This window comes from Caretta caretta, chromosome 3, assembly GCF_965140235.1.
Source record: "Caretta caretta isolate rCarCar2 chromosome 3, rCarCar1.hap1, whole genome shotgun sequence".
Taxonomy (NCBI): domain Eukaryota; kingdom Metazoa; phylum Chordata; order Testudines; family Cheloniidae; genus Caretta; species Caretta caretta.
In genome coordinates, this window is record NC_134208.1 from 74494194 (window position 1) to 74516959 (window position 22766).

Genomic DNA, 22766 nt, shown 5'->3' on the forward strand with positions numbered 1-22766 from the left:
ACGGTGAGTCGACTGCTGCTGCTCCCCCGTCAACTCTGCCTACACCTCTTGTGGCGGTGGAGTACAGGAGTCAACGGGAGAGTACTCGGGGATCGATTTATCACGTCTAGATTAGACACGATAAATCAACCCCCCGCTGGATCGATTGCTGTCCACCGATCCGGCAGGTAGTATAGACATACCCTTAGAAATGATTCACAATTAGGGTGACCAGATGTCCAAATTTTAAAGGGACAGTCCCGATATTCAGGGTTTTGTCTTATATAGGTGCCTATTACCCCACACCCCATCCCAATTTTTCACACTTGCTATCTGGTCACCCTACTCACAATTCAGCAGAGCACCACCAAGTAGGGGTTTACAACTCACCTATTGTTGTGCTAACCCAGAAATGGCAGCTATCACAATTATGGTCAAATGCTCAAATATGTCTAATAAAAGCTGAATCCACAAAAAAAAAAAAAGGAGACAACTTTTGATTGCGCAAAACCCAATTATACACATGTAAATGGCTCCTTATAAGCAATGATACTCAAGGACATATCCTTAAATGCATAAGCTCTTTTCAAAGCCACACCATATTTGACCTTTTGCATTTATGCTCTGTGGGCAAACTTCTCCTTCTCAGATCCCTATTTGAGATCTCCACTCCAATTATCTGCTCTCCTTAAACAAACATACAGAACTCCCATTGTGTAAGTTGACTTTTTCCTTTGTTTCCAGGAAACATCCACCAGATTTCCAAGGACAAAGTATCCGAAATAGCATGACCTTGAAAATAGGCCTCCAAAATATTTTAAGAACTCTTAGTCAATTATTTTATTTCTTACATGCTTTCCGGTTGACTAAAACCCTAAGAACTTTAACTATTCACAGTCCATATGGTTTGAAGTTATATTAACACTAATATATAACTATAATTAACACTAACTGGATACTACTTCATCTTTGCCAACGTTATATTGTAAAGGGACAGACAACCTCCACCTCTGCTCAGCCAGAATAAATACAGCAGGCTCAAATATAAAACTGGTCACAAAGACAAACGGTAACTGACACCGTAGGGCAGAAATGAATTTTGACATCAAGCACATTTTAAGTATTCCAACTTGATGACTTCAGTTGTTGTTTTTCACCAAGAGGATGCAAGAATCTGAGCCATAGTTAGTCAGAAATTAGGAATGAGTTTATTGAAATATAAAGACAACCCTTGGATTTTATAAGCTCAAGAGAAAATATATGTAGTACAATAACATAACATTGTATTTACTCATCAGGTAGTACAATCCCTTATGGAGCATGCAAAATAACTTTCCAGATATCTAGCACTAGCTTAAAAAAAAAAAAAAAAGAAATATTGCCCATGAAGAATAAGGCCTGGTCTACATTAGAAACTTAGATTGATATAGCCACGTCTCTCAGGGGTACGAAAAATCTACACCTGAGAGACGCAGCTATATCAACATAACCGCCAGTATAGACAGCACTAGAATTCTTCCCTTGACCTAGCTGCCGCATCTTGGGGAGGTGGAGTAACTGCGCTGATGGGAGAACCCCTCCTGTCAGTAGAGGCAGTGTCTGCTGAAATGGTTTATATGTAGACAAGCCCTTAGTCTACCTTGTCCCAGCTCTTCCCTGCCTTATCTCAAGTGAGAGCTGGTCAGGAATTTTTCAATGAAATGGATTACATCACAAAATGCTGATTCCTTGAAACCGGAACTTTTAGCGGGAACCTATCAATTTTGACAAAACGTTTATTGGGAGTTTCTCAGGTGGAGGATGGAATTTCTGGTCAAAACCAGAAACAGACGTTCCACCACAGAATAACCAATAGCCCAATGGTTAGAGAACTCAGGAATGCAGGAGACCCAGCTTCATGTAACTGCTCTGCCTGATTCAGAACATGGACTTACACTTGGTTCTCCCACATCCCAGGTAAGTGCCCTAACCACCAGGCTATTGGGCATTCTGGGGTGGATGGTGCGGGTCTTTCTCTGTTTTTTCACCAAAAATAAAAAATTGAGATCTCCCCGTTTTGGAACAGGAAAAATTTTGAAATCTCAAAAATGTTAATAGGCCTGGAAAACTGTTTCCCATCCCACTCTACTCCCAGTCTCCATTCTCCCTGGCTCCTTGCCCAACCAGTCCCAGACGTTCCCTGGGTCCCCATCTCCCCTACCTGCCTCCCAGTTTCTTTGTCCAGCAAGCTCCAGTCTTTCATACCCCAACCGCATTATTCCAGTTTCCCCTCTCCTACCATCCTTCTTTTCCTCTCTACCACCAAGGTTCCTTGTTTCAATCTATTCCCTATGCCTCCCAGTCTGGCTCTTGTCCTCTCTGCTTTAGAATCAACCAGCTTTTTCCTTCATGCTGTCTGAGCCAGTGGGAAGGTACTGAGAACACAAGAGAGACAGGATCTCTGTTCCAAGTTCCAGTGTCCATAAGTAGCCCCGAGCAGCAATCACAAGAAAAGTCATTCTCTCAGCCCCAGGATGGATGGAATCTTTGGGGAATTTAGCTGTGAAGCTCTAGCAAGTTTCTACTGAGCATGTGTGAACTGTGATTTTCCAATGGCTTATAATTTAGCCAAATTTGGGGGGATTGTTCCTGACAAAAAAGCCACCCTAGTGCCAAAGTTCAAGTCCCTGCTCCAAAGTATAGAGGCATTAGAGCATCTCAAAGAAAAGGTCACCAGAATTTTTTAAAATGGGCAAGCCAATGTATTTTTCCCTAGCCTCATTCTCGGGTTTGTCTGAAATTTTCCAGATATATTCAGTCTGCAGCAAAAACCCAACATGTAAAATTTCAGACCAAACAGTTAAAATTTGGCAAATTTACAAGCAACTGGAAACAGGGTCTTATAATGGGAAGTGTCAAGCAACCTTAATAACAGACAATGCTAGTAGACCCATGTATAATAATAGATGATACCACCACCACCTTCACTAGACACTTATAAAGTGCTTTCCATGGGTAGATCTCAAAGCACTTTACAGAGGTGGGTGGAAATATTATGCCAACATTACCTATTAAGTAACTGAGGCACTGAGTGGTAAAGTGATTTGCCCACAGTCAGAGTCAACAGCAGTGCTCTAAATAGACCCTGATCTTCTGCCTCCCAGTCCAGTGCCCCATCAATGAGCCAGACTACCTCTGATATTATCTGTCACATTATTAGAGGTTACAGTATAGTATCTAGTTTCTCAAGGATTTGATTGAGGGACGTAGGCAGTAAGTTTATTTGGTGTTTGGGGAAGAGTACTTTAAAATAGTTTTGTGGTGTTTTAATTGTTAAATTCAAGCTGCTGCACATGTGTCCAGAGGCTAAGGGTAAATTTAAAATGAATAATGGCCCCAGTGCAGGACATTTGTCTTCTCTTCTGTTCTTTATCGTGTCTGCTCCCAGTCCACAAGGACCAGGATCTCTGATGAACTATTCAACGGAGTCCTGAACCGAGGGTCATTTCAGAGTCTCTATTCTCCCTGCTGTTTTCCAGCCTGCACATTCAGGAAGTAATAGACCAAAAATAAAAATATTTGCACTGCTTTATCTTTTTCCCCACTTCAACCTCATTTAAAAGAAAACTGAAATAAACCAATATAATAAAGTATTTGACACGAGAACTCTTTTCACACAGAAGTCACTAAAAATGTAAATCCCGTAGACATTCATTCATCTCCTGTTTATTCATCTTAAAAAAAAAGACATGCCACCTGAAAAGTATGCTCTTAGCTGATCTGTATAATCTGTGTTCTCATTACAGTTATCCTCATTCCCCCCACCATCAACCACCCTCTGATGTTTGCTACAGCCAACTATTGCATCTTGACTTAATTTAGATTAAAAGCTCTTTGCAGCAGGGACTGTCTCTTATGTGTTTGTACAACACACAGCACATGGGGCCCAGATCCAGACTGAAGGCTGTGTGCACTACTCCAATATAAACAATAATAATAATTAATAGTACCCTTGTCCCCCCCATGGATTATTTGGGAAGGAGTTAAGTCTAGGTGTCTACAAACTGGTTTTCTCCTTCTCCAGGCCTTACTTTATGACATGTGCAGTGGTCTTTCGCAGATGTAAGGTCTGTGGGATGGTAATAGAATTGCACAATGCCAGCAGCATGGGATGCTGTCCAATTCCTGGAGAAGATGGTGAAGGAGGGAGAAAGCGCCCAAAATACTGCTGAATAACGCTTCCTAGCAGTTGGTTCAAATAGGCACCTTGAGTTTGGGACTGACAGCATATAAAGGACAAGCCCTGTGGAAAGTAAAAAAATTGAACAAATATAAATATAAACAAGCATCCAACATCCCCCTTCTAACTGTAACAGCTTCTGAGGCCTAAAGCTGTGTGTGAGCTATTCCTGCATGCAGAATGGTAACTGTGGCTCACACGTTCCCTTCATAACTACGGAATCTCATTGTTTTGTAAAGCACATTGTGATACTGGAGTACGAAAGGCACCAATCCAAGTTAAATATTGTTCCTATTAATGACATAATAGAAAAAGTACTTATTAGAATAAAGATCTGATAGGAGAGTGCTGGGGCATGACATGAAACAAGTTTGTTTGAGTTAGACACCCAGCTATACTGGATTTTTGGGTAGGGGGGTTGTTGCACCAGTTTAAGGCAACACTTGCTTCAGTGCAACTTATCCTGGATACATCACACCTTTCCGCTTTGCACTGGTACAGGCTATCTTTTGGTGTACCTACAATGATTTAATTACACTGCTTCAGGTACCCCTAATCTGGACAAGTCCTTAGAAGTGAAAACCAACAGTGGAGAGAAGGAAACATCAATAGAATACCAATCCTGAGAGAGGCCTCTGGTCACTGCTGTACTGGTGAGTTTATATTTGCTGCAGGATAGCCAAAGTTCTGTTTTCCTACAATTTTGAGTTTCCTTGTGAGACAATCCTTCAGGATAGGATTATAACAAGGACTGCGCTGTCACGTCTTCCCATAATGCTTCTACAGCAACCAAGTGTAAATGACACCATCCTAGCTGGTGATGCATTCTACACAAGGAAGGAACTGGTCATTTTCTCCTACTGGGGGCACTCAGGTTGATGAAATAGGGCTGCAAAGGTGTTTTTCCTTATCTGTTGTTCTACCCAAGTGATCATGCTGATTCTATAACAGTTTTATACAAGGTGTACCTGTATCTTATAGCAACTCAAGGAGATGCAGACTGAAACTGACCAGGATCACATCAATTTCAATTGTCCTGGCAATAAGTTAGCTATAAATTTGACTGCTAAAATTATATCATCAGCAGAGGCATATGTGGGAATGAAGAAAATATTGTATACAACCCAAATTTATATAGGTGTAGAGCCAAATTCACAGCAGCAGTGACCTGGTCCATAGTCTTGATGAGTTTTAATATTTTTCAGCTTCCAAAATCTGCTCTATGTTATTTTTGGCACACCATATTCTTCAAATATGATTTTATATTCTAAATTTTGCAGACAGCTGGTCACAGATAGTAAAAACTGAAAAATGTTGAAATTTCAAAGTTGTTTTTATTTCAAAGAGTTTCACTTATTTTTTTAAAATTGAGTTTAAACAAAACTTATTGAAATATTATTTACCAAAACCCCAGACAAAAAAATGGTAGATGATGTCTTGATTATTATTTTTTAATACAAAAAATGAAAAAATTCAATGTAACAACTTTTGGTGAAAATGTTTAATTTTTGAAAAAGGCCATTTCTTTTCCAAAGAAAAATTAGACTAGCTCTAATTTTGGATGTAAAATACACACACACAAATTAAAAGCAGAAAAAAGAAATTAAGAGTCATTCCAGTGGCAACTATCAGAATAAAGTTAGCTCCCTAAAGGAGCTCATGATTGTGGTGTCAAGAGACTATGCAATAATTCATTATTGCTTCTTTTCTTGCTGCCTCTTTCCTAGTGGTGGTTTATTTTACAGAGTAAGGTGAAAAACCATTAGAGATATGTAAAACAAATTGTAGCAATGTAGAGCCTGATTGTTTTTGGTTACAACATTACCAACTCAAAAAAGCAAAATCCATTGTAAAACACAGTGAATAAACTAGGCAGCAAATGTCTGCCCAATGAGTGAGCTGAATAATGTCTTTAGTTAAATTAATGTATACATGTAGCTGTGGAAAAAAAAAAAAATCCCCTACCTGTATAATAGGTTTCTGTGAGAGTAGGTCCATCCCAATAGGTCCTCCTCCCTTCACTGGTGACTGACAGGAAGAAGGATGAGTCAGAGGGGAAAAAAAGAAGCCCTATTCCTGTCACAAAGTGTCATAATGGAGAGTGCACTCAGAAACCAGAAAAAGAAACTTCCTTGGAATTCACACACTAATACGTTGATCAAACAAGTTGGGAGGCTTCTTGACATTTTCTGGAATTGAGAGTTATTTTTCTGGAGAACAGATGTTTTGGTTCCATTGTCAGGGAAGAGAGAAATCCAGAAACTCAAGAACCAAGGAGCTTAAGGACCTGTCTGACAGACAGATGTTGCCTGAGGATAACCCAAACACCACTGAAAGAATGTTTTAAGTGTGTCTTATGTGAAATACATGCAGGTTGTTATTGAAACTTATTTATTATGGTCTTGTATCTTCTGATGAGATGCTGCACTAGATGTACATGGAAGATTGCTTCTTGTGGCCCAGCTGTTAATAAGACTTAAGGGATTCCATATTGAATTTCCTTTATTCCAAAAACTAGCACAGCTACCTGCAATCTAAGACTACTCTCAAGTCTCCTGAATGCTTCAACACTAGAAACAGGAGAGAAAAGACATTCATCTAGCTGAGCTGAGGGACAGGAAGAACACCACATAACTTGGGAGTATAGGATACACTTGTTTACAGCTTCTCCTTTCCACAGGTTAAAGAAATAATATTATTAACAACAACAACATTATTATTAAAGGATTAGAGCTTGAGAGAAACAAGGCAAATTCTCAGAGCCAGGTGAAAAGACAGAAATAATCCACTTGGCTGATAGTGTGTTTTCTTATTCTTAGGAAATGGGTAATTCTGCTCCTAAAAGTAGCCATCCTAACAAAGACCATACCAAAAAGTGTGCCTTCACTGAATAACAGGGACAGAAGTGATTGTTTGTTCTGAAATACAGACACATACTCCACTGGCTAAAAATTTAACAAAAAAGTTGACAAAGTTGAAGTAGCATCCCTGATTCTAGGTCATCAGTAGCAAAATAATACGATTTAAGTTACTTTTCATTTTTCTTTAATTATTTTATAGAGCTATCTATCTTGACACCCAAACAAAAAACTCTGGTGACAAAAGATTTATTTAGAATTGTGCTGAAGCCTTTCATTCCTGAATCAAATACCTTTCTAAAGATGCTTCCATTTTCCTGTCTGATGGATCAGATAAAGCTACCTCTTCAAAAGACATATACGATTTTGTAGATCACCCAGTAATATCGGAGTCTATTTTTAGAAAGGCCCCCAGACCATTTTTCTCCTTAGGGGAGGGTATTATATGCTTTTTGGCAGAGGAAATTTAGCACTTCATGGGTGATAAACTTCCCCCGCATGGGTCTTCTGTCTCACGGACCTTTATTCTAGATTGGAGATAGTGCGAAAACACCTTTCTTTTTGTGAGCATCAGGAAAAACACTTCTCTGTAGTAGCAGAATCCTCAGTCAAGTCTTGGGCACTGATCTCATTAGGTGGCTCATGTCCTCTTCTTTAAAGTGCCTCAGAGAAGAGTCATCAGACTCTGAAGAGGATGCTGAATAAATTTCCTCTGCCTCCTCAAACCTTCTGAGAGAGAAGCTTGGATTTCTTTTTTGCACACAAAGGCATGTCAGAATTGTTGTGCAATATAGGGCTCTTTGTTTGGTGACCAAGAGTACTTCTTGCTCTTATAGTGTTTAGAGAAGGCAAGATCTCCATGGAGGCCAAGATAGAGAGTTGATGCAGTAGCATCAGAGACTTTGGCTTCACTGAGGTATTTTGCCAGCTCCATATCCTAAGTGGCAAAGTGGATTGAGCAAAAGCTCTGTAAGGTGACTTGGAGAAATGTTCATGTCACCAGTGGCCAAGGAAGCAAATACAAGGAGGGGTACTATCTTCTTTTGGTAGATCCTGTCAGAAGTTAGCTGGCAACCTGCCCTCTTGTGTGAAGGAGAGGACGAACCTACATTGCTAGACTGCAGCTGCCTGCGTTTTGGACTGGAGGTTTGACCTCAGCCATTTCAGACACACAGACCTTCTTTATACAACAGATAGGCATTACAGAGAATGTGGATAAAGGCTGCCTTATTTTTCTCCACTTTTGCCATGTTTTTCAGGCATCTTCTGAAGAAAGAAAAAAATAGTCTCCTGAGGAGAAGTGCATGCCAGCATCATCTCCTCACTTAAGCAGAGTGGCAATAGATTCCTGTGTGCACTAACAGCAGTGACTCTTTCTGTCAGGAAATGCTTCTTTCTTCTGATTCATCCATCTATCTGTCAATCACCTATGAAGAGAGAAGGACCTATTAGTAGGGACTGCTGGTGCTATTCACTGCAGAAACCCCAAGCTGTCTAATGACAACGTTTCATGTCAGTCCTGCTGATGGAATAAATCTATTCACCAGTTAATGTTGTACAGTGCCTATTAAACACATGCTATAATTCACAAAAATGCGGTACTGAACTTGTTCAGATCTTTCACACTACAGTACAGATGAGGGCTTTGAAGGCCTGTCCCTTGAGAGATGCTGAGCATGCTCAATTCCATTAAAGACAACAGGAGCTGCGCATGCATAGTGCCTTTCAGGATCAAGCTCTTACAACTTCTTTATTTAAATAGAAATAATACTGATAATTTGAACAGAGTACACTATAGGCCCCTATATATATAATACATATTCATTCCACATACACACATCATATTCTGTAAGACATTTATACCACTAAATTTGGAAATAATAGCTTTAGTGCACAAACACTTATCTTCATTACTGTTGGCAAATGTATACCAACACTCCTCCAAATCATTTTCTAAATCCATTTGATCAGCAATCAGAACGATTTTCAGATTCCCCGTAATAAACTTCAGCAATTCACTAATACATAAAATCAGATCACAACGATGTTTCCAAAGGAATAAAATGCCTAATGTTGGATGTTATATGCCTTGCCTCATCTCACAATTAAAAACAATTCCATAAAAACTTTAAAATGGCCATCCAATTCATTTTTTTGGTGCCTCACCTTCTAATGTCTGACACTTAACCACTCTGCACACAACTTCGACAACAAATCCTATCAAATTCTTAACAACAGCATTTCCTAGGTCATCTTTAAGAACAGTCTGTACAATGGTAGAAGAAACAACCTCCCTTCAGCACCTCTTAAGACAAGAAAAAGTACCAGTTTAAAATTGTGAAGTGATGCCAGGGCCTCAGCAAGCCTGAGAAGGCTGGATCAATTAGGGAACACTAAGAAATCTCCAGAAATTATCCTGAATGTAGTGGAGAATGGACCCTGGGTATCAGGAACCCCTCAAGATGTGTACATGTTACTTAAGGTTTTCTGAACCCAACCTAGTGGTAACTATCTTTTCTTCCAGACAGTTTCAGGAAATAAATCAGTGTGAACATACCTCCTTCTCTGATGAACGATTGGCACAAACTTGAGAGCTTTTGCCCCCAAATCCCTTTTTATTGAGACCAAAGCACATATCTAAAACAACAACATTAGCTCACATTTATTTAAGCAGCTAACTAAAATTAAATAAAATAAATGCAGTAAATGTAATTAGACAAACCAACATAACACTCTATGGCCAATCTTAATGGATTTCTTAATTTATGCACATGGCATTCAGACATATGCAATGGGCACCCTAGATATACCTGATATTTACTTTCATCTCTTTAAAACATATCTACAGTCTGGGGGTTTTAGCATAGTTAGAACATATCTCAGTGATCATAAGGAACTGCCCACAATAATACTTACCTGAGATACTAATAAACCACACCTATCCATGCTGTAGCCCTCAAAGTACTCATGACACAGAAAATCAAAAGAAAAAAAGGAGGAGGGGGGGAGAGAGAGAGAGGGAGAGAGAGAGAGGAGCTCTGCCATATTCCCTAAAAGATCTGGGCTTTGCCACTATAAGTTAGGGAAGTTCCAGAGTTAAGGACCCCTTAGGAAGAGAGCCAGGTCGCTAGCCCCCTTCTTTTTAAAATCAGGACCATGTTGCCTTGAATAATTTGCCAAATGCAACTGCAATAGTATCACATGGCGAGTGCGATGGTTTGGCAAATCTGTCTACACACAAACTTCTGAACTCTGGTGGATTTTATGAAACATATTTGAAAAAAGAACAGGAGTATTTGTGGCACCTTAGAGACTAACAAATTTATTTGAGCAGAAGCTTTTGTGGGCTACAGCCCACTTCATCGGATGCATAGAATGGAACATATAAGAAGATATATATATACACACATACAGAGAACATGAAAAGGTGGAAGTCGCCATACCAACTGTAAGAGGCTAATTAATTAAGATGAGCTATTATCAGCAGGACAAAAAAAACTTTTGTAGTGATAATCAAGATGGCCCATTTAGACAGTTGACAAGAAGGTGTGAGGATTCTTAACATGGGGAAATAGATTCAATATGTGTAATGACCCAGCCACTCCCAGTCTCTATTCAAACCCAAGTTAATGGTATCTAGTTTGCATATTAATTCAAGCTCAGCAGTTTTTCTTTGGAGTCTGTTTTTGAAGTTTTTCTGTTGCAAAATTGCCACCTTTAAGTCTGTTACTGAGTGACCAGAGAGGTTGAAGTGTTCTCCTACCAGTTTTTGAATGTTATGATTCCTGACATCAGATGTGTGTCCATTTATTCTTTTGCGTAGAGACTATCTGGTTTGGCCAATGTGCATGGCAGAGGGGCATTGCTGGCATATATCACATTGGTAGATGTGCAGGTGAAAGAGCCCATGATGGCGTGGCTAAAGTGATTAGGTCCTATGATGGTGTCACTTGAATAAATATGTGGACAGAACTGGCATCAGACTTTGTTGCAAGGATAGGTTCCTGGGTTAGTGTTTTTGTTGTGTGGTTGCTGGAGAGTATTTGCTTCAGGTTGGGGGCAGTCTGTAAGCGAGGACTGATCTGTCTCCAAAGATCTGTGAGAGTGAGGGATCATTTTTCAGGATAGGTTGTAGATCTTTGATGATGCGTTGGAGAGGTTTTAGTTGGGGGCTGAAGGTGATGGCTAGTGGCATTCTGTTATTCTCTTTGTTGGGCCTGTCCTGTAGTAGGTGACTTCTGGGTACTCTTCTGGCTCTGTCAATCTGTTTCTTCACTTCCGCAGGTGGGTAGTGTAGTTTTAAGAACGCTTAAATGCTTGTTCCATTCTATGCATCCAACGAAGTGGGCTGTAGCCCATGAAAGCTTATACTCAAATAAATGGGTTAGTCTCTAAGATGCCACAAGTCCTCCTGTTCTTTTTGAGGATAGATGAACACGGCTGCTACTCTGAAACCCGCCATTGTATTTGGAATCATCCACCCGTTACCAGTGCTGGTGGCACATCTCTCCTAGACCAGTAACAATGGAGAGTCATTAGCATGAATAGACACAAGAGTAAGAGCACCTTAGAGCAATGGGATGGCTGAAGCCTATGGAAACTGGTTTTCCTCAGATTGTCTGCAGAGGAATGGAAAATCCCCGGAAGGAGAACAAAAAAATCAGACATTAGGACTGGCAGTTAAAAACTCAGATGAGATGCTGCGTACACAAAGAGATGTGGTTTCTGGTTCGGAGGGAATCTTTTGACTGTCAGACCAGCTCAAGCTTGCTTGCAGGAGTCAGCAAGGAGAATGCATGACCAGGGAGAGAAGACTGAGTCAGATGAGTCAAGTCCAGGGACTTCTGAAGGGACTGGCTACAAAGCCAAAGACATCTTGGAGTGGTGAGGGGGCAAAGGAGGGAAAGGTTTTGAATGCAGGTTTTTTGCATGGATCTGTAAGTCTATAGGCTCTCTCTATGAATACACCATGTGTGCTTTGCAAAGCGTCATTGTCATGTGCTCCAGAAAGGCTAAACTTTAAACCAGAGTACCCACTAGTAGAGATCTGGAATAGGGTGTGCTGAAGCTATTGGGGAGATTGGAGGGGGCGGGGGCAGCACTGGTCTTACGATCTAGGGCAAGTGGATTGTGGGGTCCCACTTTCACAAAAGGGTACCAGCAGAAAGTCAGCACTCAAGGAGTGAGGCTAGAGGGCAAAAACAATGCCTGGAGCCTGACCAGATTCAAGGCAGGGTGCTCAAAAGCACACGGATCCAGCAGATAGGTCCATACCCAGCAGCGTAGTGAGTGTCCTGCAGGGGGAGCTCAATAAGGACTGTGTCAGGGAGCGAAACCAGGGAGTACTGTTTGATTTGTAATGAAAGAGGTTCCGGGGATCTGGCAATTTTTTTACATTCATAATGATGCATTCATGATGCATCAAGCCCAGAGGTGCCGGGGTTCAGCACTGACACAAATTAAGCACTGCCAGAGAGACAGGACCCAAACCATCTAGGACTTCATAGAAAACCATGATCTGAAGACTACACCCAGAAGACTACTGGTTTTCAGCACAGACTACAGAGCACCAGTGTAATATACCCTGTGGATGAAATACCACTTAGCAAGCAGGCAGCCACATTGTGTAGTAATATCAGCTTCCAGATGGTGACAAGGCGTAGACAGCTTCTCAAAGTTCCCACGAACCAGCAAACAACTAAGTCATATACTGCTAGGTCATTATATAGGGATATTAATTTTACTATGACACGCCATCAATCTCAATATGACTTTTGGATAAAGGAAGAAAGCTGTGGGATGTCTACAATGTCACCACAACCTCTGAATTTAATTACTTCCTTTTATTACTTGGTTGCTTTTAAGGACAGTAGCAAGAAGTTTACGCTCAAAGTTTAGATTTTGAGCGACCATAAAAAAGGGTTTTACAGAAAATAATGTGCACATTTCATTATTTTAAAAATAGGTCTTTTCTCTCCTTCACCCCCAATTTAAACAACCTCCTGCACTTCCAATAAACCATACAGCATTTTGAGAGTAAATGAGAATGTGCGTGGGGGGGGGGGGGGAGGAGGAAGGAAACAGACTACAACCAATACTGGAACAAATGACTGGACCAAATCCACCGTCAAACTACTGAGATAACAACAGGGTCTTCTCAGAAAGTACACAAACATAAAAAACAGTGAAAAATAAACATTTAAAATATCTAATCCTTAGTAAACTAGAGTGTTATTAAAGTATATTTAATAAAGGTATATTTTCAAATACATGTTTGCTTTCTAATCTCAACTAGTGTCCTTTTATCCATTATGCTTATTTGATCTGCTGTCTCATTTCACAAGCCAGTGTTGGTGATAGGTCAGCTAAATCTTCTCTCTACACAACGATCAGGCTGGCATATATTGGAATGCATCCTCCATCACTGCTACACACCCCTCGGGGAGTGGTGAACCCACTGGGGAGGGGTGGCGTTTTTCCCTCCCACTCGCCCCAACAGGAAAAACGCTACTGCTTCTGCTTGAGTTAAATGAGATCAAAGCCATTTTTGTTCCACTGCTGTTCCAGAAGGTGGTTTGCTCGCTGATAGAGCGACTCAGATATTTACCTGAAGATACAGAGGAAGATTTTCCCGAATGGCAGACAGCATAACGGCAGGCAGCTCTTTGTCTTGCTGAAACACAGCAAGCGGCAATAGCAAGCTATCTATGATGCGGAACAACAGCTGTTGTGCTTTCGAAGTTGCCAGTATTGGTGCCCAGGACTTTACAAGGCCTCCTATTGAAGAACAGTCAAGAAACACCCCAAAAAACAAATTACAAGCAGGCAAAAAAATTTCAAGGCAATCTACTGTTACATGATTCCCGGGTAACCATAGCAACCCAGTTGTCTCATTTTCAAGTACAGTCCAACCTGCTTAGTGAACCTGGATACAATGGAAGTCCATTTACAGGACAGCAAAATGGAAGTCCCAAATTATTTCAAGGCATGATAACATACAAGTTGTAATTTCAATTACAGTGAAGTTGTTTTGCAAAAGGAATGGCTACAACTTAAAAAGGGGCCACCTTATTATACCTCTGTACTATCAGCGTTCCACTATTTAACTACTATATTTGGCATATTTGTACCCTACAGTGGCCTCTCCCACACATGCCATAATATGGGTTCTCAAACTTTTTCAAATCTTCAACAGACAGATTGCCTTTCGCTTCCATTCACAACTGCATAACAGCCCTATGGCAATAAGGAAATTGTTTACAGGGAAGAACAATATTAGAAAAATATTTTATATATATTTTAGCTCCTCTTAACGCAATTTACCAGCTGAAAACAAGGAGAAGCCAGCTTCACATTACCAGATGCCTCTCTATAGACTGCTGGTGGTCCATAGTTTGAAAACTTCCATGCTATACAAGAGCAGCACTTCTTACCTCTTTTCAACACCTTTGTGTACTGATTTGCACAATTCCCTGTCCTTAGTTTTAGTGTCTTACTTACTGATTGTAAAAGGGTGTTATTGTAAAAATACCTTGGCATCCAGCTTTATTAAAGCTGAAGTGCAGTTTTTATTGAGGAAATGGCTGCATACTCAGCAGCATTTTATTACTCAAAGTACAGTGCTACTAATATAAACAATCTAATAAAACAGATTCTTGCCCATACAACGTAGTTCTCATCAACTGAGCACAATTTAAGTGTATATCCAATTATAAACAAGAAAAGGTTTCCTAGGTCAAAAGTACAGGGGCATCCCAAGGAAATACGTTCAAGACTGAATAAGTAATGGAAGACATCAAAAATAGGCTTTTACAAGATGTTATTAATGTATAAAAGTCAACCTATTACCATCTCTAAAAACAGCGAACAACAACATTCATCTTGTGGAGTGAAAGAAAACACAGTGATCAATCATAATGAAACACAGTGATCACTTAGCAATATTTCTAATAATGCTGTCTAGTGCCCCATTTTCTTCCAACTACCATACGCAAATATTTCGAAGAAGCATAATCACCCTGACCCAAAGTTCTATGTCCATTATCACGGACACTATGCATTTGGTGGCATAGGGTAATGCAGTTTAGAGACGCGTACAATGCCCATACTTGAGAGGCTTCCAGATTTATCTGGAAAGCATCTTACTGTGTGACTGCAGTTTTACAAGCTCACAGCAGGTGAAGAAATGACTAAGATTACTTTAACTGACAGAACAAAACCATAACTCCCATTTCACTCCTTTTTTACTAAAGGAAAAGGACAATTTTTTTGTATCTAGTGGTACAATTTCAGATTCTGATAATATCACCATTTCTTATGGGAAAGGAAAGAGAGGGAAAAATTACCCTTTAGTCACTTTATTATATAAAAAAGGTTCTGGCATCTGGATACCTAACACAGCTCATTTGGTTGATAGCTTATGAACCAGAATATACAGATCTGGGAATCAGAAAATAAAAGCATTTACCCATCAATAAATCTGTTAAATCAGATATACATTCAGCATGCTACTCAAATGTTAGTTTTGCTTACTTCAGTAAACAATGCCCACTGTTTTAAAGATGGTGCTTTCGCTACACATATACATGTGCACACAACCCTCTTCATCTTTTATTTAAAGGTAGGTAGGCCTTGGGTCAGATTCTGGCACCTTTATTCATAGGTAGTACCACTTTATTCTTTGAGCAGTCCCACTGGTTTTAATGGCAATGCTCAAGGAGTAAGGAACTATTCAGTGTGGGTAAGGCTCCCAGAATATGGCCTTTAATAATGTGCACACAGGATCAAAGAGAAGAGTGCCAAAGTAACGCTCATTTAATTGATAATTTACATAGTCAGATGCACTACCATAGCATTATAGCAAAGATATTGCAGATTAATAAAAATTCCATTCTGTGGGCATTTTTCCTTGTTTAGTTCCAGTAAAGATTTTCAGTGAACAAAAATATTAAAACCTCATGATTTTAAATAAAAGCTAAACTTTGTTAGTATTCACAGCACAACTACAGAGGAAGGATTATTTTCTGGAGGAGAGAAATATTGTTGTTTCAGAGGATCAAGATAAAAAGGTGAGAAAGATAAAAGAGAAAATAAGGAATTTTTCTTTTTAGTAGTTTTCCGATATTTAATCTTTTAAACATCAGGAAAATAGATTATTAAAAAATCCACACAAAAAGTTGTTCATTCATGCTGGGTTGAGTCACAATATTTTACTCATTCCCTACACAAAACTATTTCCTGTGCTACTGAATTATGAAACAAGATGATGCACGGTTGCAAAATAATTACCTATAATGGAGTAAGTGAGCTGCAGGCCTTCAGCGGGTCCTTTCTTCTGCAAATAAGGTTTTACATATTTTACCACGTCACCTAGATATTCCAAAGTCTTTGTTACCATGGCAGATTTCTCAGCTACAGTCTGAAGGCCACTGTAAGTTACACCAACAGCCTGAGAACACAAAAAAAGTTAAATAGACCAGACTCTGTTGGATTTTGTTTGTTTTTGTTAAGTACTGTGCTGAAGCTTGGCTAAATACTTTTTTAAAAAAAGCACATTCAAGTTTTGGTTTTACATTGCACATTATAACTGTCCTGTAGAACCATGATAAGAGGTACAGTACCTTAATGAATTGGACAAGAGCATTCTTAGGGTCTTGCTTGAAGATTGAGTCATCAAAGTGTGCCTTTGAGAAGATGTTTTCTACTTCTGAGAGTTTAAAAACCAGCCTTGTCATTTCAGTCAGCTGCTCCACATAAACTTTCCCTGTTTGTTATAAAGGGAATATAACTGAGAATGCAGTATACTTTGCTAGTCAACTCCAGACATGGCTGAGTTTTCTATTTATCTGTTAACAAAATCATGAAGTCAAACACGATTCAAACGTGTTTAAAATATGAAGACTCCATAAGTTAAGGTTTCTTACTAGACAAAGGGCTTGTTTCTAAACTAGGCAAGTATCCAACACTGGGTGAGAGTAATGTGTATTAGGAGTAATCCAAGCCCTTCACTCTACCATTAGCCTTCCCAGAAATTTACAGAATATACATGAACAATATCTTTTAGAAGATTTGTTCTATGGATAATTAGAAATGCAGTATTCTAAATAAGACTGAATAAATATCATTCAGCACATAAGGATGAAGCAGCCAAGAAAGCAAAATATCCAATCTAAAATGGGAAAGAATTATTCATAATTGGATGTTTTTCATTTTAGGGAGTTCACAGCATGATTCCTGGTTATTTACTTCAGATTTTCACATTTTTCAGAGCAGTTCTTCATGGAGGAAAAAATAGCTTGTCTCCTTGGGAGCAAGTTTTTGTTCTTTGCTTCCAAGGAAACAGCTCTTTTATCTTTGTTTGTGACAAATTTGTCATATATAGAACAGGCAAAACATCAAGAAATAGCACAAGCCATGTAAAGAAGTACATTTTGTAATTGGGTAAAAGTAAAGAAATACAAACAAAAATACATTTTGTAATTAGTTGAAAATATATGCCATTTTTGCTATATAGAATCGTTACAGCAATTCAAACACTAGGGAAACGTGAACACTTACCAACTGTTCGCTCAGCATCTGTCCTGGTCAACGTACCACTAGGCTGATCAATGTACATTTGTAAAATGCACCGAAACCAAGAACGTACTGACAAGGCTTCATAGGATGTATGTCCCATACCAGAAAAAGCTTCAGACAATGCACTGCACAAATATAGTGGTGGAGGGAAAAGAAATAAATAAAGAGCTGGAAAAAAGCCTCATTTTACTTTAGTTTTATAGAGAATGTTTTTAGCAACCCCATTTATAACTGTATACAAACATAACACAGAGAGAGGGCCAAACTTGGCATTCCTTTAAATACATGCAACCTACAGAATTTTGCCCAGAGTTTACAGATGCCCAGATACAGGTGATGTGCTAAATTCACTAGTGCCATATGTGGTGATGTAATTTACAGGTCAGATGTAAGACATAAAACTGATGTACAGAAAATCTGTGCAGTTTGTTATTTTTCAATCCAGCAATGAGGGTCTCTCTCTACTTAGAAGCCTAGGGATGAGAGGTGATTTGTTTCGGCAAATAAGACTGTGACGAATCAAAAATAGTTAAGGAGAAAAACCTCACTAAGGTAATCTAGAGGTGTCACAAATGACTGTGAAGTGACTAACAAGGGAGTATAAAAGGAACTATCCTCCTCTACAAACACAAAGAGGGCCAGATTCTCCCCTAGTTTACACCACAGCAAATCAGGACTAATTACATCAGAGACAGTACAGCTATACTGGTGTACAGAAAAGTGTGAGAGAGAAGAAAAATCAGGTGCACTTTAACTGTCCATGGCAGCACACTTCCCAGATATTTCCAGCAGCCAAGTCCCACATAGACCCCCAATATCACTTGAAAGTATTCTGTCAGACCAAACATAATTTGAACATTGAATATATACTTTAAGTACTATGAAATTGGCACCATTTTACAATATTTAAATCTGTGATGCAATGTATACTCCTGGGAGAATTCTGCGCCAAAAATTTAAAATTCTGCGGCCTAAAATTAAAAACTCTGCACACAATATTTTTAAAAGTCTACAAAATTTTGCAAATTTTATTTGTCAAAGCAACACTGCATAATCACACCAGTTTCAATTATTTTGGTAATTTATGTCAAAACACCTGTCAGCAAATATGTCTGTAACAATACAGACATCCACAAAAATTCCCCCAGGAGTAGAGAGTTAAAGAAACCCCTATGCCAACCCAATTCCTGTTTCTCTGTCCCTTCCCAGCTCCCAGAACCCAGCCATCCTCCCCGAGCCCAGACGCTCACCCCTCCCTCCAAGAAACCAGCCGAGCCCCCCCAGCCCAGACACCAGCTCCCTCTTTTCCAGAACCCAGCCGTGCCCCCCCAGCCCAGACACCCACCCCCCTACCGCCTATGGATCCAGAAGGAGAAACAGCCTGTTCCTGGGTCCCAGCCAGGCTTGTGTAATGTCCAGCACACCACGGTCTCCTTCCCTCAGAGCATGCAGGGAACTGCAGCTGCCAGGAACTCTCAGAAGGGGAGGGATAGCTCAGTGGTTTGAGCATTGGCCTGCTAAACCCAGGGTTGTGAGTTCAATCCTTGAGGGGGCCATTTAGGGATCTGGGGCAAAAACTGGGGATTGGCCCTGCTTTGAGCAGGGGGTTGGACTAGATGACCTCATGAGGTCCCTTCCAACCCTGATATTCTATGATTCGCCGGGCAGTGTGAGCTGGGCTCTGCTGCCTCCAGTGGCACCCAGCAGCATTGCAGCCCTTTCTGTGGGGGAAAGGAAATTATGCACAAAAAACATTAATTTCTGAAAAATTCTGGATTGCACACTGGCGCAGATTTCCCCCAGAAGTACCTGTTGTGGAGGCAGACAGAGGGGGCATTGTGGCAACTCTATCGGAGGGTGAAGCAGATTCACCTGACTAATGAGCGGGTATCATGCCACGTAGGTGTTGGGTGAGTGGCTCGCTGACCAACTTCGCCAAGGAGCTCAGTCACACTAGTTGGTGCTGCGATGTTCACAGCCTCACAGACTTTTTTCATATATCTAAGGAGTGCCTGCTACTCGTCTGCCCAAGCAACATGTGCCTGTGTAATTGTGCTTAATTCCATCAGGAACTCCTAGCTGCAGGACAAAACATCTCCTCTGCATATGTCAATAGCACTGGGGAGAAGGTGCTGTGCCATCTGCAGTTACTACGAGACCAGTTGTCATATTTGCTTCAAGTTAAGGAAATTAACTGGGGGTGAGGGTGTGGAGAAGGACACCTTCGTATTCATTAGAGAGAGGGGACATGATAACAGTTTTCAAGTACATAAAAGGTTGTTACAAGGAGGAGGGAGAAAAATTGTTCTTCTTAACCTCTGAGGATAGGACAAGAAGCAATGGGCTTAAATTGCAGCAAGGGTGGTTTAAGTTGTACATTAGGAAAAACTCCTTAACTGTTAGGTGGTTAAGCACTGGAATAAACTGCCTAGGGAGGTTGTGGAATCTCCATCATGGAGATTTTTAAGAGCAGGTTAAACAAACACCTGTCAGGAATGGTCTAGATCAGAGTGGGCAAACTACAGCCCGTGGGACTATCCTGCCCTGCCCTTGAGCTCCCGGCTGGGGAGGCTAGCCCCCGGCCCCTCCCCTGCTTTTCCCTCTGCCCCGCAACCTCAGTTCGCCGTGCCGCCAGCACTCTGGGCCAGAGCAGATACAGCTCAGAGCGGAGAGCGAAAGAGAGATGCGCTTCCCCTCAGAATGAAGGCTCTGATTCAGTGAGTGTTTATGTACATGCGTAACTTTATGCAGACCCATTTAAGCCAATGGAACTACCACACCCATACATTTAAGCATGTTCATTTCATGTTTGTAGGACTGGGGCAAAAATCTGTTAAATAGATTTTAGGATTCTACTCAACATGCTCATTTCTTACGGTCTCAGACATTAGTACTGTGTGAAAACTAGTATGAGATTGCCAGATGAAAAGGTCCACAAGTCCAGTTTTATTATTTTGTATTTATTATTATTTTGGATGTTATTGATACTATACTGCACCCCTCCCTAAATATTTTTGTTATAACAGAAACCTAAATATTTAATTATTTCTCTGTTGCAATATCATAAAAAGTCCAGAGGAATATTAAGACAAGCTTAAAATCTCTAAGCATGAATGAAAGGGGATAAATAGATGTTGGAATTACCAAGTCATAACATTCAACATATTAAAATTCAGCTATGGGTGCTACTGCTTTACCTCTTAAATGGTAGGGATGGTAACAATAGTAGAAGGGGAGGGATAGTCAATATGCAACTAAATAAAGTACAATACTGTGTGGGTCAAAGCATTTCATTTAGCTGCAGTGTAATGGCCTTCAGAAGAGTATTGATACAGAGTTATTGTCTAGATCCCAGTTTTCCAATACCAATTAGCGATAACACTTTTTCCATTTGGAAAAAAAAGCGACTTGCTTCATGAAAGAAAAATTAACTTAGCAATTTAAATGTCTACCTGTCAACTTTCATTATCCAAAGCCATAAGAAAAAAGGTTTAGAAAATAAAGGAGGACAAAACCATAATAAATTCAAGGAATCTAGAACTTAGAGAATTGCAAAAGGTCTATAACAAAGAAAGTAGATCACTTGAAGGGAAGCACTGCTTTTTAAAATAACATTTTCTTTTAGACCAATGAACAAATGAGGGAACTTTGTGTGCTAGAAAGGATCCAAAAGAACAAGGAGTTTAAATTGTTCACCTGTTTTGTATTAGATGACTGAGATATCGTGATACCAGCTGGGGACACACCATATCGTCCCATCCAAACGATTGCATCATTGCTAAAACAGGCTGTGGCTGGAGATCTGATGGAGCTGTACAGGGCATGTCCAAAGCTAACAGAGTAAAACCTGATTTTCAACAGAGAAAAAGGAGGGGCAGAGTGTTAAGTTTCTCAAAATATTTAAAATATATTCCTGTTCTACTAACAGAGTCTGCTGTTAGTTGTTATTTAATACGTATGTTTCTGTCACTCCCACAGGCCACAATCATGATTGGGAACCCATCATGCTAGACACCGCTTAAATGCATATGAAGATGCAGTCCCTATCCTGAGGGGCTTACAATCCATGACAACACACAAGATCCAAAATTTGGCAGATTGATACAATCAAATACACACTGTTTAAAAATACATTTCCTTTTTCCTCCCCCTTTCATGCACGAGTACATTTTTTGTCCTATAACAATTTTTAAAACACTTTCTTCCTCCAGGAATGAACTTTGGAGGATTAAACTATATTTTGAAAGGTAAGGGATCTGTAGAATTGTTTCTTTCTATGTTTAGAATAAACCTTTTTAAAATGAGAGTTCCTTGGGGGCGGAGGGAGGGAGTGTAAACAGTGCAATGATAAAGTTACTTTTGAACTGAACAATCCCACGTAGGCCAAGACAACATCTTCAGATCTAGAAATGAATACCTGCCACAGAATTTTTTTTAGAGACGCAGAGTTGGTGAGGTAATATCTTTTATTGGACCAACTGCTGTTGGTGAGAGAGAAACTTTCAAGCTACAATTTAGATGTCACAATTTTTCTCTCACCAGCAGCAGCTGGTCCAATAAAAGATATTACCTCACCCATCTTGTGTCTCTAATATCCTGGAACCAACACAACTATTACAACACTGCATACAGAATTTTTTAAATGAGACATAACCATGCTCTTTATACTGGTGGACCACCATGGAACCTACATCCAACACTAACAAAAAAAATGATTCTCATAGCTCATTCTTTATGCTATGGATAACAAATACATTTCAAGGCAGGCAGGAGACATATCATGGAATGCTGATATGTTATTAGGGTAAATGAAATCGGCAACAGCAAAGGAGGTTTGGAAGACTGATCTTTATTTTTTGATAAAATGTAAGGTGCTCACCAGCTCCCAGCTTCCCAGAAACCGGCATATTAATAAATTAACAGTATACTTTGAACTACATGTATCCAGAAGCTGATTTTTGACTAGCTGAAGTACATAATAAGTCAATTCTCAGAAGCAATACAAATGCAGCTATTTGAATTAATGGAACAGGGCTAGGTCTGTGATCTTTCTACAAGTCCTCAGTAAGGGTCAGTGTGTAGTTTTGCCACCCCAGAAATAGGCTAATGACCTTTTGTAAACCACAGTCAAAATA

The 22766-nt window shown here is 39.9% G+C and overlaps 2 protein-coding genes across 7 annotated transcripts in view; one reads left to right on the top strand and one right to left on the bottom strand.

Moving 5' to 3' along the window:
- The window catches only part of KLHL32 (kelch like family member 32), a 236131-nt gene that overhangs the window by 207304 nt on the left and 6061 nt on the right, over window positions 1-22766 (top strand). The window contains exon 14 of one of the 3 annotated variants that reach the window (XR_012667618.1): window positions 21610-21878. The exons of 1 other annotated variant lie outside the window; for it this stretch is intronic. The gene's annotated coding sequence lies outside the window, so the exon portion shown is untranslated. Of the gene's footprint in view, window positions 1-21609; window positions 21879-22766 lie in introns of those variants that run through there. One more of the 3 variants, XR_012667617.1, reaches the window with a different exon arrangement.
- Window positions 1-22766, bottom strand: part of MMS22L (MMS22 like, DNA repair protein) — a 139205-nt gene that overhangs the window by 8993 nt on the left and 107446 nt on the right. For all 4 annotated transcript variants that reach the window (XM_048844953.2, XM_048844954.2, XM_075126590.1 and 1 more), the window contains 6 exons: window positions 21328-21478; window positions 17614-17756; window positions 16677-16819; window positions 16345-16504; window positions 13664-13833; window positions 4050-4261 (listed from right to left, as the gene is read on the bottom strand). In XM_048844953.2, coding sequence (XP_048700910.2) covers window positions 4050-4261; window positions 13664-13833; window positions 16345-16504; window positions 16677-16819; window positions 17614-17756; window positions 21328-21478 — 979 coding nt within the window. The remainder of the gene's footprint in view (window positions 1-4049; window positions 4262-13663; window positions 13834-16344; window positions 16505-16676; window positions 16820-17613; window positions 17757-21327; window positions 21479-22766) is intronic.